The sequence below is a fragment of the Uloborus diversus genome, chromosome 6 (assembly GCF_026930045.1).
Source record: "Uloborus diversus isolate 005 chromosome 6, Udiv.v.3.1, whole genome shotgun sequence".
Taxonomy (NCBI): domain Eukaryota; kingdom Metazoa; phylum Arthropoda; class Arachnida; order Araneae; family Uloboridae; genus Uloborus; species Uloborus diversus.
The window spans coordinates 106,109,042-106,124,023 of NC_072736.1; the positions used below are offsets into that span (position 1 = coordinate 106,109,042).

The window sequence follows — 14,982 nt, forward strand, 5'->3', positions numbered from 1 at the left end:
AACACTTGATTATCTGCATCAGTTGCTAGGAAGTCGCTACCCTGGAAGCTTCCACCTCGTTAATACTGAAGATGGCTGCCGCAGATGCGACCGAAACGTTTGGAGTAACAACACTCTGACTACGGCACAACAGCCCGGAATCTTATAACATTATTGACACCGGCCGTGAAAGCCTTCATTATTATAGTTCCGAAATGTTCACACTTTAGCAAAAATGGCAACAACATGACATTTATTCAGCTAAATTAACTCCATTAAAAATTCAATGCCTTGCGCGGACGATTTCAAACGTCGAATTTAAAATCAGAATTCGCACCAGCCTATTAATAGTAGTCTTCTTAAATAACGTTAAATCACGTTTTAGGTTCCGATTAGAATAAGAACAACAGTAACGTTAAACAAATAAACAGAAGAAAATGCAATAACAATAAAATGGAAAAGTTTTAAGTTCCCCATTATCGGAGAAGTCAAAAAACAGTTGAAGAATTTTATTTGTTCACATTTGAGAAAAAATGGCAAGGACTCAAATTTCTTTTCCCTCACTCAAAATGCTTATAACTTTTTTTTCTCGTTAATTAAGGCCCTCCGTTCTTTCTTTCGGTAGGTAAAAAATATTCTAGGGAGTATCTTTTTTCCGCGCTGTTCATTAAAACTAAAATCAAAACCATACAATAACAATTTCGAGTAGAAAGAGCGATTTTCGGGTCGCAAAATTAAATTTCGAATGAAAAAGAACTATTTATTGATTTTTTTTTCGAAACTGCCTATAAATCTTCCCAGCACTAACCAACACAAACTGGGAAAATTTCAACGTAATCAGCGTGGAGGTTTCCGAGTTTACCCTGGACGTACAAATTTGGAGTTTTATACATAAAGATAGTAATAACTGTGTGTGTGTGTGTGAATTTGATTCTAAAAGTATAGTGAACAAAAGAAGTGATAACACATTCGATAGGAATTAGATAAGGCAGAAGCGTAAAACCCACATTTTGAATAGTTTTGTATCCTAGTAATTTTCATGTCTAAATTCTGCCTAGGAGTGTTTTCTTCTAAGAAATATGACATCGATAAATTACATTAAAACATGCTCTAAAATAAAAACATTGGGGACAGCATACCAATATAAAATAGTAAATATGATGAATTACTTTTATAAAATTGATGATCCACAAAGTGCATCTGTTTCTTTCGAAGTTTTGGGAAAAATGATAGGGAACTTGAGTTATGATCATGGAAAACATATTTTAAAGTTAAGTGAAAAAATCCTCTTTATTTTTAAAATTTATTTCTCTGGCGTCTTAGGACTTTCTATAACGAAACCTAATTTGAGGAAAACGCTCTAATAGTTAGGTTTCAGACAAAGTACAGCTCTCTTTCAGATCACTATGACTCCTAATTTTTTTTGCTACTTACAAATTTCACCTATGTTAGAAGAAGCAGTTCTTTTATCCTACTTCCTAAGATCTATTTTAAAGCCTACTTGAAAGTGACATTTTTAGCCACGTAAAAGTCAAATTGAAAGCAAAAAAGCAAGGATATTAAATATATCATAAAAATGCGATAAAATGAAAAAGGAATAAATCTATATAAATAAAGTAGAGAATATGTTTTTGTGAGCGTGTATGTTTCCTGCAGACATTTGCAGTTTATGTCCAATTTGGGTAAAAGTTTGCAAGGAGCCACTTGGGCACCCACGAATGGTCGTAGGGGGGAGGGGGAAGCGAAAAAAGTACTAAACGGTTCGAATTTAAATTTTAGGTCACAAAAATGGCGTTAAATAGCTCTTCAATCCGAAATAACTATCGGATTGTCTCTATTTTTTTTCTAATTGGAAAGTCCGCAAAAAATACCCATTTAGAATATTTTCTTCCCTCGGATTTGAAAATTCCAAGGGCCTAAACTGACCCGAAAAATAGTTATAAGCATTTTTAACTATGGGAAAATTAATTTTAAATTGGAAATTCATCGTCTGCCCGAGCTAAGATGATGAGTGAGAAAAAAAATCATTTAAAAGAAATAGAATTGAATAAATACCTGTTACCATTCCTTGCTTGAAAGTGAACAAATAAAATTCTTGCCTTTGCTTTGCGACTTTTTTGTTATGGATGAATTTAAAACTTTTCCCTTTTGATCATTTTTTCGAGAGTTCACATTTATTCCAAATTTCATGTCAAACGTAGCATTACTTTTTGAGATATAGCACTCGCAATGAATAAGAAAGAACGTTCGATTGCATTACCCAGTTTTGAGTTATTAGCGCCAAAATCGAATCAACACTTATACCCTCTAAGGGCTACCTGTCGATGAATTAATCTTAGATTCCGTTCATCATTCCTTGAGATTTAGCAGTCTTGTGACTGCTATATCTCAAGAAATAGCGACAAACAAACCAAAAAAAAAAAAAAAAAAAAAATTGAATTCTGAAATTTTGAATCCAAATTATGTTTTTCGCAATCACGAACTGAGACAGGACCCTACTCATTGAAGTTATTGTTTCTAGAAACGGCTCCTATCCCCCCCCCCCCCAAGCCTGCCTCTCCTCCTGGGCGGTTACGTGTGCATAGTTGTGTGTGTGCGTAGACCTGTGTGTATGCACGTAGGCGTGTGCGAGTGTATGTGTGTGAAGTCGTGTGTGTGTATGTGTGTGAACGTGCGTGTGTGTAGGACATGGACGCCTCCGACCAGGAGATCGGATAGCTCAAAACCGGAGCAGCCGCTCCGCGCTGCGAGCAGAGGGCGGTGGGCGGTGGTGCTGCAAAGGCTTCTGGCCCAAGTTGAAAAAGGCACGGACACCAAAAATGGTCAAATGAGAACAATAAGCAATCGTGATTGCTCAAAAAAAAAAAAAAAAAAAAAAGTTTGATTGCTCAGCCCCCTTTTGAGCTATTCACACCAAAATTGAATCAATACTTGTACTCGTTAGGGTCAGCATATGGACTAAATTTCGTTTGATTCCGCCAGTTACGTCCTGATGAATAGCAGACACGCATAACTGAAGCAACGTTCGATTGCTTCACCTCCTTTCGAGAAATTCGTGCCAAAAACTAATTGACGCAAGTTCACATGGGCCACATTTGTGTACCAAATTTCGTTCGATTTTATGCAGTAGTTTTTGCTGTAGAGCTGCCCAAGAAAACAGTCACATACAGACATTTTCTAAAAATGGTCGAAATGGACTCAGCACACCTCGAAGTTTTCGAATCCGTCAAAATTCGAAATGTGCAAGCAACCAATATTTTCTTCTATATATTAGGTATAAAAGAAAGTAAAAAAGACAACTCCTGTGTGTGTTTGTGTGTGTGGGGGGGGAGGGGGTTGGCAAAACATAAGTTTTTGAACCAAGCGACCGATTTGAATTAAACCAACTTCGCCAACAATAGCTCTTAAAGAACAACGTTTTGGTTTTCATATTTTTAACCGACTTCAAAAAAGGTGGTTATGATTTCGTCTGGCGGCTTTTTATGTATGTTTTCGTATTACTCCAAGATTACTGGACCGATTTGAATTTTTTTTTTTTTTGTTCGGAAGGGTATACTTTCCAGATGGAGAAATCTAAGAAACTTGAAATTTCATACGTTGTGGCTACGTAGACCAGCTTTCGTCAGCTGAGCGATACGTAACACGTGGTTTTGGCGTGAACAGTGCATTTTTTCGACGGAGGAATTTTGTCTTGAACAATATTGAATTATCACGCATCGAGATGTTTGATTTTCAACGCGCCGCCTGTTAATTTTTATTATAGTCTTGCTAATGTTTTTATTACGCAATCAGCAAATCAGTAAATTAAATGTATTTTGTTAGGAAAATAGCTGAATTAATCAATTTAATATAAAAAATGCTTTGCTAATAAATAACTTCATTTAGTCAATAAAGTTTTTTTTTTAATATTTCAGTTTTGAAATATGTTTAGTGTTCAATTCACGGGGAATTGAAGACAAAAAATACCCTCTCCCCCACCTTCTCCGACGATTATAAATTTATATTCCTTATTAAATATATCGTAACTGGTGTCCGATTTCACAAGTTTGACAAGTATTCTAGATTTAATGTTTCATGTCGCCAACAGTTTAAGTTACAGTTAGGGCAATACTAATTAACAGTCTTCGTTGGAACTTTTTTATGTACTATGCTTTCCGATTACTAGAAGACACCTGGACCGATTAGGACAATTCTTTTTCTGTTTGAAACTGTATACTTCTACCGGTCGTCTAATGGTCAAGTCCGGGTATGAGGAATCCTGGAAAAATCGAGGGAACTCTTCAAATTTCATACTCGCGCTTTGTTGTTTGTGAATTCATAACTTCTCACTTAGTGAAATTATTTTTATGTTTTTTTTTGTTTAATGGATAAGAGTGTCTTATCTAATGGATAACTTAGGTCTCAAATTTTTGCTTCATCATATTTATTCTTTAGAAAAAAGTATGGGCAAAAAACAATAAACTTCATTTAATTTCAATATTAAACGATTAAATATAAAATCCGTTGGGAAAGAAAGTGACATAAAACAAAGGTACTTTTTTACTCAGTGTTAAAGAAAGTACCAAAAACATGAGTATTAATCAGAAGTGCCCCTTAAGGGCGGGGGGGGGGGGTTGTTTTGAGGGATATTTTTCCTTTTTAGGAGACTCTAGCTTCGGGGGAGTACCCTCCTCCCTAACTATTTCCCCTGCATTAATCATTCGTAGTCATATCGCAATTTTTGAATAAAGACTCCTGAAGCAAATAGGGAATTCATTTAGTATCATTGTTTTAGTAGTGTTTTAATCTTCATATGTATGACATCACAGTAGTACTCTGTTTCTAGTGTGATGTTAATCAATAACGTGGCCAAGTAAAGAGAAATGTGTCTTTTTTTCACGAGTTACGTGACAAGTATTTATTGTGAAGTATAAAGTATTTAGGAAAACGATTGACATTTAAATGGTTGTAATTAAATTAGCGCACAAAAAAATTCTGGTGATTAACAAAGATCAGTTTTTAGTGCCAATCGTATAAAATGTTATGCGCATTAAGATTTTTCCTTTTTTAACCGACTTCAAAAAAGACATTCTCAATTCATCGGAATTTTTTTATTTATGTACCCAATAAAATTAAGCACGCATAGACCAATTTGGAAAAAAAAATTCTCGTTTGAAAAATTATGTACTTTCCAGGTGATCCCATGGTCATCAGGTCAGTATCTGAAGATGGGATCCTTGAAAAATCAAGAAAACTCTTCAAATTATATGGGCAAAGTTAAAGCGATTTCTGTTGTTTTTTAGTGACTCGTGAATTTTTTTCGGAAACATACTTTGACAACTTTTTTAATTGACAACCCACCAAATCCGGAGTTAAACACTAAATTAACAAAACGCGAAAGTCTTTTAAACTAAACCTACTCACTTACGTTAGGTAGTAGTTTATAGGAGGCCCCGACTTCAAATGGTTATTAAAAATTAAGAGATCGTATGTCATTAGTTAGGTATTAAAATAATTTATCGTATAGTAGTTAAAATCAGTGTCTATTTTATGATTGGGTGTTTAGTTTAGTTGATTTTTGTACTGGAATTGTAAAATAAATTTGATTCATACGTTTGGGTAGGAAATCGTATGTAAGTATGTCCATTTTTTTTTTTTTTACTTTTTCGTCCTTTTTATTAGCTCCTTACTTTTTAGTGTTTTTTGAAGTCGGTTCTTTTTTTATTTGAAAATAATTTATAAGGGAACATTTTCAGCAACACTCAATTCTTTTAAAACATAAACGGTTACAGGTGAAATCCAGATCTTTTCATTCAAAACAACGATAAAAAGTATTCCTTTGACCCAAAAAATTAAGTAAACTGCAGAGATACTGGTTATGATCTTGAGCCATTCCATTTCAGATCAGGCAAGGTCTGTCACATGACCATCACAGATTTGTTTTGAAAAAATTACAGCAGTTACAACTAAGGGACATATGAAATATCCCAAAAGGATTTTGCAAGAAGAAAAAAAAAATTCTTCAGTTACAGCCTATTAAAATTCTGAACAAAATCCGCCATTTTGGAAAAAACCGGCAAAACACTCCATTTGAAATGGACACTATTTCACAAGTATTTAACCTACTTGAATTATTCTTTTTTCTAAAAATAAATAAAGACCCATATATCCTCTAGACATCGTGTTTGAAAGTTTAGTTAGGTTTTTTGATAAAGAAAAAAATTCATTTTTGCTGCGAAAAACTGCATTTTTACCGATTTTATGATTTTTTTTTCTCCATGAAAAAAAAGTTTTTTTTTTACTAAACGGAGATGGCAGTCTAAAGCCCTTATGTGACAGTTTCACAACATATTTTATTATAATCCTTGGATGCATACAGCCTTGGAAATAAAATTTAAAATTTTGAAAATTTTCAAAAATTAGCGATTTTTGAAGTGATTTTACTAAAAAACCCCATTTTTTAAAAATCTAGAAATTGGCTCATTTGAACCCCATATAATGCTTAACAAGTGGATAGACACCGCATCAAGTATTTTTTTCCCATAAAATGTTTTATGATTTTTTGAAAGTGACCTTATCGCCCATAGCATGCATGTAAAATAAAAATTTCTAATAATTATCTGTCACTGAAAATCTGATTATATTAATGCCTAATAGCTACAATAATGGTGCACTTTATCAGCAACAAATAAAATTTTACTGACTTTTAATAATATAGCAGTATCAAACCGCTTCTGATGACCCAGTCAATTCGTCTTTTTGTACTTCGTTATATAAATATATTTTTCTGCTGATCAGCGCCTAATTGTTATTGGAGCTGAACTCCCATACTTCCTGATTTGTTTCACTCAAATTTTTGTATTTTTGACCGAATTCAGGTCACTTAAGCATTAAAATAAGTTCTGAAGACTATAGGGATCCTGCACTTCTTTTGTTAGAAATTGGATCCCTGGTTATAATAGCTACCTTTGGTGATATCTGTTTGGTTACCTCAACTTGCAACCATGTTCAATTGATTACTTCTCTCATAAAACAGGTGGGCTTTTTAAATTTTTAATCTACAAGTGAGTTTTGCGGTTTGAATTTAGTATACATATTCTTACGTATGAAAGTAATCATACGAGGTAGGATCCAAAAATTATGTGACAACATTCACCAATGACAACCAAAACACGAAATTAAAATTAATCGTTTTAAATGCATTGTATTGTTCTTCCCTTTGATGGTTTCTCCTGTCGCGTAATTGAGTTGAAGAGAAAGAGAATTGAAAGAGAAAAAATATGATTCGTTGCTGCATATGAAAGTAACGGTGAATGCATAGTTTTGGAGACAAAATAAACTAATATTTATGAAAAAAGGAAAGATTTTAACTGTTACTGATAAAGTACATCATTATCGTAGCTATTAGTCATTAATATAATCACCAAAGGCTCTTCTATCTAAAGGCTACACACAGAGTCTTACAAAAAGACGAATTGACTGGGTCATCAGAAGCGCTTTGATACTGCTATATTAATAAAAGTCAGTAAAATTTTAGTTGTTCCTGATAAAGTGCGCCGTTATTGTAGTTATTAGGCATTAATATAATCACAATTTCAGTTACTGAAATTATTAGTCATTTTTATTTTACATGCGTGCAATGGGCGATAAGGTCACTTTCAAAAAATCATAAAACATTTTATGGGAAAAAATACGGGATGCGGTGTCTATCCACTTGTTAAACATTATATGGGGTTCAAATGAGCCAATTTTTAGATTTTTTAAAAATGGGTTTTTTTGAGTAAAATCACTTCAAAAATCGCTAATTTTTGAAAATTTTCAAAATTTCCAATTTTATTTCCAAGGCTGTATGCATCCAAGGATTATAATAAAATATGTTTTGAAACTATCATATAAGGGCTTTAGACTGCCATCTCCGTTTAGTAAAAAAAACTTTTTTTTCATGAAGGAAAAAAATCATATAATCGGTAAAAATGCAGTTTTTTCGCGGCAAAAATGAATTTTTTTCTTTATCAAAAAACCTAACTAAACTTTCAAAAGCGATGTCTACAGGATATATGGGTCCTTATTTATTTTTAGAAAAAAGAATAATTCAAGTAGGTTAAATACTTTTGATATAGTGTCCATTTCAAATGGAGTGTTCTGCCGTTTTTTTTTCCAAAATGGCGGATTTTGTTCAGAATTTTAATAGGCTGTAACTGAAGAATTTTTTTTTTCTTGCAAAATCCTTTTGGGATATTTCATATGTCCCTTAGTTGTAACTGCTGTATTTTTTTCAAAAAAATCGGTGATGGTCATATGACACTTTTCATACCTGCCTGCCTGATTTGAAATGGAATGACTCTCTTATTTCAAGAAATAAAAATATAAATGCCCTTTCTCGTAGATTTAACCTTGACGAAAATAAAAGATTGATTGATTGATTAAGAAGATTAAAAGTGAATTGAAAGGGCAAGAAAATTACAAACGATTTTATTTTTGATATAAATGATCATTGATGCGTTAAATCTTCAAGAGTAAACATTATAATTACTATTCGCAACTCCAATAAACTATAGGGGGCGCTGCAGCCATTGTCTAATGGCGGATGAAAAAGGTAAAACAATCTAATGCCGTAACTTAATGACAGTAATTTTTCATCGTGTTAGTGGGAAGCTTTCTTTACTATTCTTTTGAAATTATATTATACCATAAACTGTCTGAAGTCTGTAATTTACCCCAAAGAAAACACGTGGAATGGAATGTTTTACCTTTTTCTTTAGTAGTATTAATCACCGCAAGTTAGCGTATTCGAGCTCTGGAGTTGCGAATTATTTATTTTAATTTTTCGTAACGGTTAAAAAGTAAAGGCAAAAATAATTCTTTTGAAATAAGTAATTGGTTTTATTTATTTTTCTTTCTTTCTTTTTTTTAAATCTGTAATAAATGACAGACCCTAGGAAAAAAGGACTTGATTTTTAATATTATCTCGTTAGAATCAGATTTCTGTGTAAATCCTTCTTTCTGTTTTTTTATTGCAGATTTAACCTGTCAATTTTTGGTGGGAATTTTTGGAAATTCATTAGTATTTTTTGTTTTTCTTACTTTTGTCCACACACACACAGTTACATATGGGAGAAAATACCTAAAATAGATTATATATTTTTGTTAAAAAATAATCGTTGGAATTTACTGAAGTGATATGACGCACTTAGCTTGATTTTTTTATTTATCATACAAAGAACATTAAGGAAAAATTAATTTAAGTAACTATTTTGAATCTTTTTTAGAGCTTCCACTTTGATATTGATTTTCCATTTTTGATAATAATTTTCTTCTGTTACTTTTTAAAAGAGGTTTAGAAAGTTAGGAAAAATGTTACTTACCTAGACAAGCTCGTTGGTTCTGAGAAGGTACATAACTGTAGTCACACAAGCAGTTGAAACCACCATCGGAGTTGACGCATTTACCATTTTGGCACAAGCTCGAGTCTTCTTCACATTCATTAACATCTAAATAAGAAAAAAAAAATATCGAAAAAAATAATAATTTGTGTTAAAATATTCTATTTTGCTCAATGAACTAAAAACACCACATTTTTTTTATAAATTAAAAAAATAAACATTATTATGATCTGTTGGGCTCAACAAATATCTTGTATGCAGTCAAAATAGTAACCAGCCTAGTTTAGAATGAATTTCCCAGCATATTGAAACATGTAAGCAGCGTGGCATGCAAGAATCTCAATGCTTCTAACAAATACTATAGTTGGTTCTCTGTTTAACAACTTTCAAGGGATCATAAATAATCGTCCTTGAGTAGAAAGCGTCCTAAAATAGAATGCTTTTGACACTATAGTGGACCATCTGGGATCGTGAAAAGCCGTCGTTAAATAGAGAAAGTCGTTAAATAGAGCGTCGTTAAACAGAGAGACAACTGCAGTTGGAATGAACCTAACCTGGCAGTGTCATACTGCTGTAATAAATCTACGTAGCCTTCACAGTGCTGCCAGGTTAGGTTTGCTCCAACTGTAGTTGGATACACACATACGCCTAGTTTCCCAGCAGATGGAGCATACTGGGGCTCTCACGATTCTACTCGAACTTTGTTCAAAGAAGAACTGAAAATGACACGCGCTCGTGCGCAAAAGATTCCAAGATTGCTGATTCCTTGCGAAAAGGATGTATGAGTGGCTATTTGTTCGCCGTACCCTGTCCTCCATACAGCACATTTAGCTACTTGTGATTCTTTTCTGTTTCCAAATTCGAAAAAACACCTCCTGGGGTAGTATTTCTCACCTTCAAAAGCAGTGGTAGAAGCTTCGAAGGGGATTTTGAAGGACGTGTACAAAATGTCTACCAGGACCAGTTCTTTGGCGACTTGAAAGAATGAAAGAGATGCAACAAGTGCATTGCATGCAGCTGGGACTGTTTTGAAAAAGATCACAACATTTGGAGGATTCGTATCCATAATTTGTTTTTATCAAATTATGATCATTATTTATTGAATAGCCCTCGTATATATATTTTCGCCTGAGAACAACAGTAATATTTCTTACTGTTATTTGGAGGCTAGATGTCTTACTGTTGTTCTGAGGCGACGATATATATAAATACAGAAAACATAAACCTTCAAAGTATTGAAAAATAAAGATGAAACAAAATCTTTTTATCGATGATTAACGAATGCGAAACTCTAGAGCTACAGAGTATTTTTCTTCGTTTCGATGAAATTATATCGGAGCAATAATAATGAACTGTAAACTCTCGGTACGCAAAATGACAAAATATATCAAATTTCGATCTTTTCGTTGGAACGCGATCATATATCTTCGAAAAAGCTGTTCAATAATGCGTGGAAAATCTATATTTCATAGGATTTCATGGGTATTGAAAGAATTGATGATGCAAAGAAATTCGAGCAAAATTTATATTTGTTTTATACTTTCATTTCTTCAGCAAACAATCCATTTTACTTATCTTTTTTATGAATGTAACAGTAGACCGTGACATACTTCCAAGATTTAAATTACATCAAAAAATATTTTCCTTTCGCTCTGATATGATTCTTCTTTGTGACGAATGCTCTTTTTCTTAAATTGATGGTAGTCATCTGATAGGAAAACGAGTTCTTTTCCATTTTTGATAGTTAAGTTCCCTCCATCTCTTTAACTTTTGTTTTAAAGAAACTTTCTAAGTAAATGCTGTTTTTCTGGTCTCCCCATAAACTCAAGAGATTGTTTAAAACGAAATAACAGTTAATTAGTACACACTGTAAAGAAATTACAGACACAAAAGTAAAGTATATTCTACACAAGCTTCCATACAAGAGATGGGTCATGTCGTTCTTTTTAATGATCCGTTCATCAGAGAATCGTTCATGTTTTTGACCCGTACGCTGTACTCGTTCATTTGAACGACTTCCGTCATTAAAAAAAAAAGCACGTGACATCTCTACAAGACTTACTCTCGCACATTAAAAACTGTTTCGTTGGTTTCGTTACTTTTTTTCCCCAGAGAAACGTGACTAAAACTACCTAACAATTAGATAATATAAGAAACAAAAATTAACCAAGAAATATTTTATTTAGGATTAGATGTATAAAGTAATTATAGTTCATTTTGTAAGCAATTTTATCGGGAATCGAGTGGTAAGACATGCTATTCCAAAAGTCACAGCAAGGACGTAGTCAAGGGGGGGGTCCGGACCCCCCCCCTCCTTCTCGAAGGACCACTGTCTGCTATTTGTCAGTTGTTGCACCTCACGTCAACAAAAATTTTTCAAAAGCGAAAAACTTTATGGGACCCGGTATTTTCCCCTTAAATGTTCCCATTAATCGGCAATTTTCCCGCATCCGAGTTAATTCAGAACACGAGAACCTCGTGAAACTGCAGTTCTCTCTAGCCGCCTGTTGCTATGTCACGTATGACAAATTTCCATTTCTTCTTTCAATTCATTTGGGTTGTGACCTTGAAATTCGGCCCCTTTCCCTTGATCCGCCAGATTGCCATCGGCAAATAAGTAATTGAAAACAAACATTTATTGTCACTTTCGCCCTTACCCCAGTCTCATTGGCGTGGTTTTCTTTCTTTCTTTCTTTTTTTGTTTTGACTCTTTTCCCGTTTGGACTTGGTTTCCTAGACACATGCTGCACGAAGGGCAGCCAGAGGGGGTGCATCCCTGGTGAATCCGTAATTGAAATTCCTATTATTTTCTGTTATAGCACACAGTATTTTTCTACCACACACTTATAGGAAACATATCTAGAACAAATTTGTAATCAGAAGAAAATTGAGTTTACACAAACTAGCTAAGTTGTAGTTCTCTTTTAAAATTTTCTTAACAATACGAGCAATTTTATGTGTTTATGTGTTTTCTAATTTAAAAATTAAGTTCAGACAGCAACGAAAAAGAAATTCTGCACATTTCGTGTGTTTGAAGATGAGAAAAAATGAACATTAATTATTAATTAATTTATTTTTGCTTTTTACATTTTTGGGATGATTCATTTCAGGTTCATTTTATATTTTGATTAATAATCTTATTTAAACTTTTAGTTTATTTTAATAATAATAGCTTACTTATGTCCCCAGAAGCTTACAACTTTTAAACTGTAATCCTGGAAAAAGTTTTTTTTTCTTTAAACATTTGATTTTAGCTCAAGCTAACATTGAGAAACTTCTCTCTCCTTTCTGAGAAACAAACTAGATTTTTTACGGATGTTTTTCCACCCAATAGTTAAACATGACCATGAAACATCTTAAATGCCCAAAATGAATGTGTTTGAAGGTAAAATAAGTGAATAAATAAAATTTGAAGTTAATGCAACGAAATTACTTTTCGCTGTATCGAAATTTTATAAAGCGAAGAATGAAATTGAAAATTACTCGAATATTTTACTGTGATCAGTTTATGATTGCAAGTTCGGCCATATTAACACATGTAATTTAAAAGTAATTATTTGAAATTCGTACTTTTAAATCTTACTGAATTGTGAGTCTATGGTCCCAAGAGAAGAGCCGTTAGCCATTTTTAACTAAAAAAAATAATCTTTCTTCGATGTTGTTTCGTTTTTCAAGTAAAGCATATTTGTATTTGCTTCATTGGAATAAATTTTCTGATTGTTATTTACCGCCTTTGTACTGAGTAATTATTTAGTAAGCATTTATGCATCCATCATTAGTAAATTGCGAAGGTAGCGTTAAACGTAACAAAAATGAACATGTGCAATTAACTATAAACTACCAGGTGAAAATTTCTGCTAGTTACTGCGTTACAAGCAAATAATTAAAAAAAGGTGAATGCGAGGTAAATTTTCTTGTGTTTTTCACTTCTATATTAGTTTTTTTTTTTTTTTGAACTCTTAACTTCTTCAAATTAAAATTACTTGCTATTTCTTGCACTAGAATATATTTTACTAACATCATATAAAAGAACGAAAAAAAAGTCAATACCTACGGTATAAATGATGATATGCTTTCGAGAATACAGGATGATTACAAAATTGTTCTAAAAATGGAAGTTATACCAATTGGAAAATGAAAGAATCAGAAGTGTTATTATTGTTATATTAATTTTGGAAGACTGATTTAAATCATTACTGGATTTTTAACCACAATTATTCTAAGAGATTTTACAAAAGATTGTCTTTAGACTTTGGAACATCAGATGACTGAGGAACAAAAAATTTGCAAACTGAGGCTATAAGAAACCTATAAGTTTTTTTTCCGCAAATTGGCTAGCTTTATGCATACATATTGTTGAAAATGTATCTAATTTGATGATGCTGTCAGTGGGTGCAATGCTTCCTCTTGATCTTCCAAATGAAGCATCAAATTGAAAACATCAGAGGAAAATTGCCAATAATGTTGAATCATTCATGACCTTTAAAAAAAAACATTTATAAAAAAACAATCATTTACAATTTTTCCAAAATGTTGTTAAAATAAAAATACATAGATGCTTAATTTCATTCATTATACATTCCATTACTCGCCAGGTAAAAGATCTCTCAGGTATTCATTTTGCTTGACAAAATTAAACCCCCAGTGCAGTTCCGCATCGCAGAGAGCTCAAGTGTCTCCATATGGTGGAAACTTGGCGTCACAATTTCATGTGCCAGTCACATCCGCGCCTTAATGATAGCATATGAAAGACTAGATGCCATATCGGTGGTTCACACTAGGTCCGAAAAGGCTAAAGCCTCAAACGAAGCCCCATTAGAAAGAAAAAAAAATACCATAACGGATCCTAAGATAGCTTATTTAACCAATTCGTTGTAAAAAAATAATTACGATAAAAAAAAGCTAATACGCTTTTTTTTTAATGATTGCAGAAAAGGAAGTCTTCGTCCCTCAAAGAGTTAATAGTTTGTTCAAGTTTTTAAATGATGGTTAGAAATAATAATTAGAAAACGGATAAAATTAGAAATTTCATATAATTTCGTATTATAAAGAGAATGTTATAAACGTAAATAAATAAAAAACTAGTTCAAGTTTTTTAAATGAAACCTTGCTAATATTTTCGTCGAGAGGGTGGCTGAGTTTTGCCAGAAATCTTGTTCAAATCGAACAAAGTGGCGGAATTACGTTATATGGCATTCATACAGTTATACATTCGACTCGATAGATGTAGATTTCTTTATTTTTTCAAATAAAATGACTTGTACATATTTTGTTGAAATATATTACAAAGCTTTAATATTTTAATGTTAATTTTATAAACTGACAATTTTTTCTTTAATATAAAATTTTTTTTATCTAATTCTAACTAATTGCTCTATCAGTTTCAATTATTTTATTAATTTTAGTTAATTATCATATTTTTGTAATTAGTTTTAATTGGATTAATTTTTTTCACGTAAATATGAGCTACTAATTCTGCTTTAGCATGCCTCCTCTTTTGAAGTTCGTACAACATTGGACCCCCCCCCCCGTAACAAAGTTCTAGCTACGTGCCTGGTCACAGGTTCGATTCCTGCATGACAAAACATTAAAAAGTTAAATTTCCATTTAATAATTAAAAAAATGACATGATGCCAAAAAA

General features: G+C 32.6%; 1 protein-coding gene across 1 annotated transcript in view; it reads right to left on the reverse strand.

Annotated features, from left to right (window-relative positions):
- Nucleotides 1-14,982, reverse strand: part of LOC129224910 (fibrillin-2-like) — a 201,630-nt gene that overhangs the window by 134,833 nt on the left and 51,815 nt on the right. Inside the window, exon 6 of the mRNA XM_054859456.1 lies at nt 9,324-9,449. Within this exon, the coding sequence (XP_054715431.1) occupies nt 9,324-9,449 (126 nt within the window). The remainder of the gene's footprint in view (nt 1-9,323; nt 9,450-14,982) is intronic.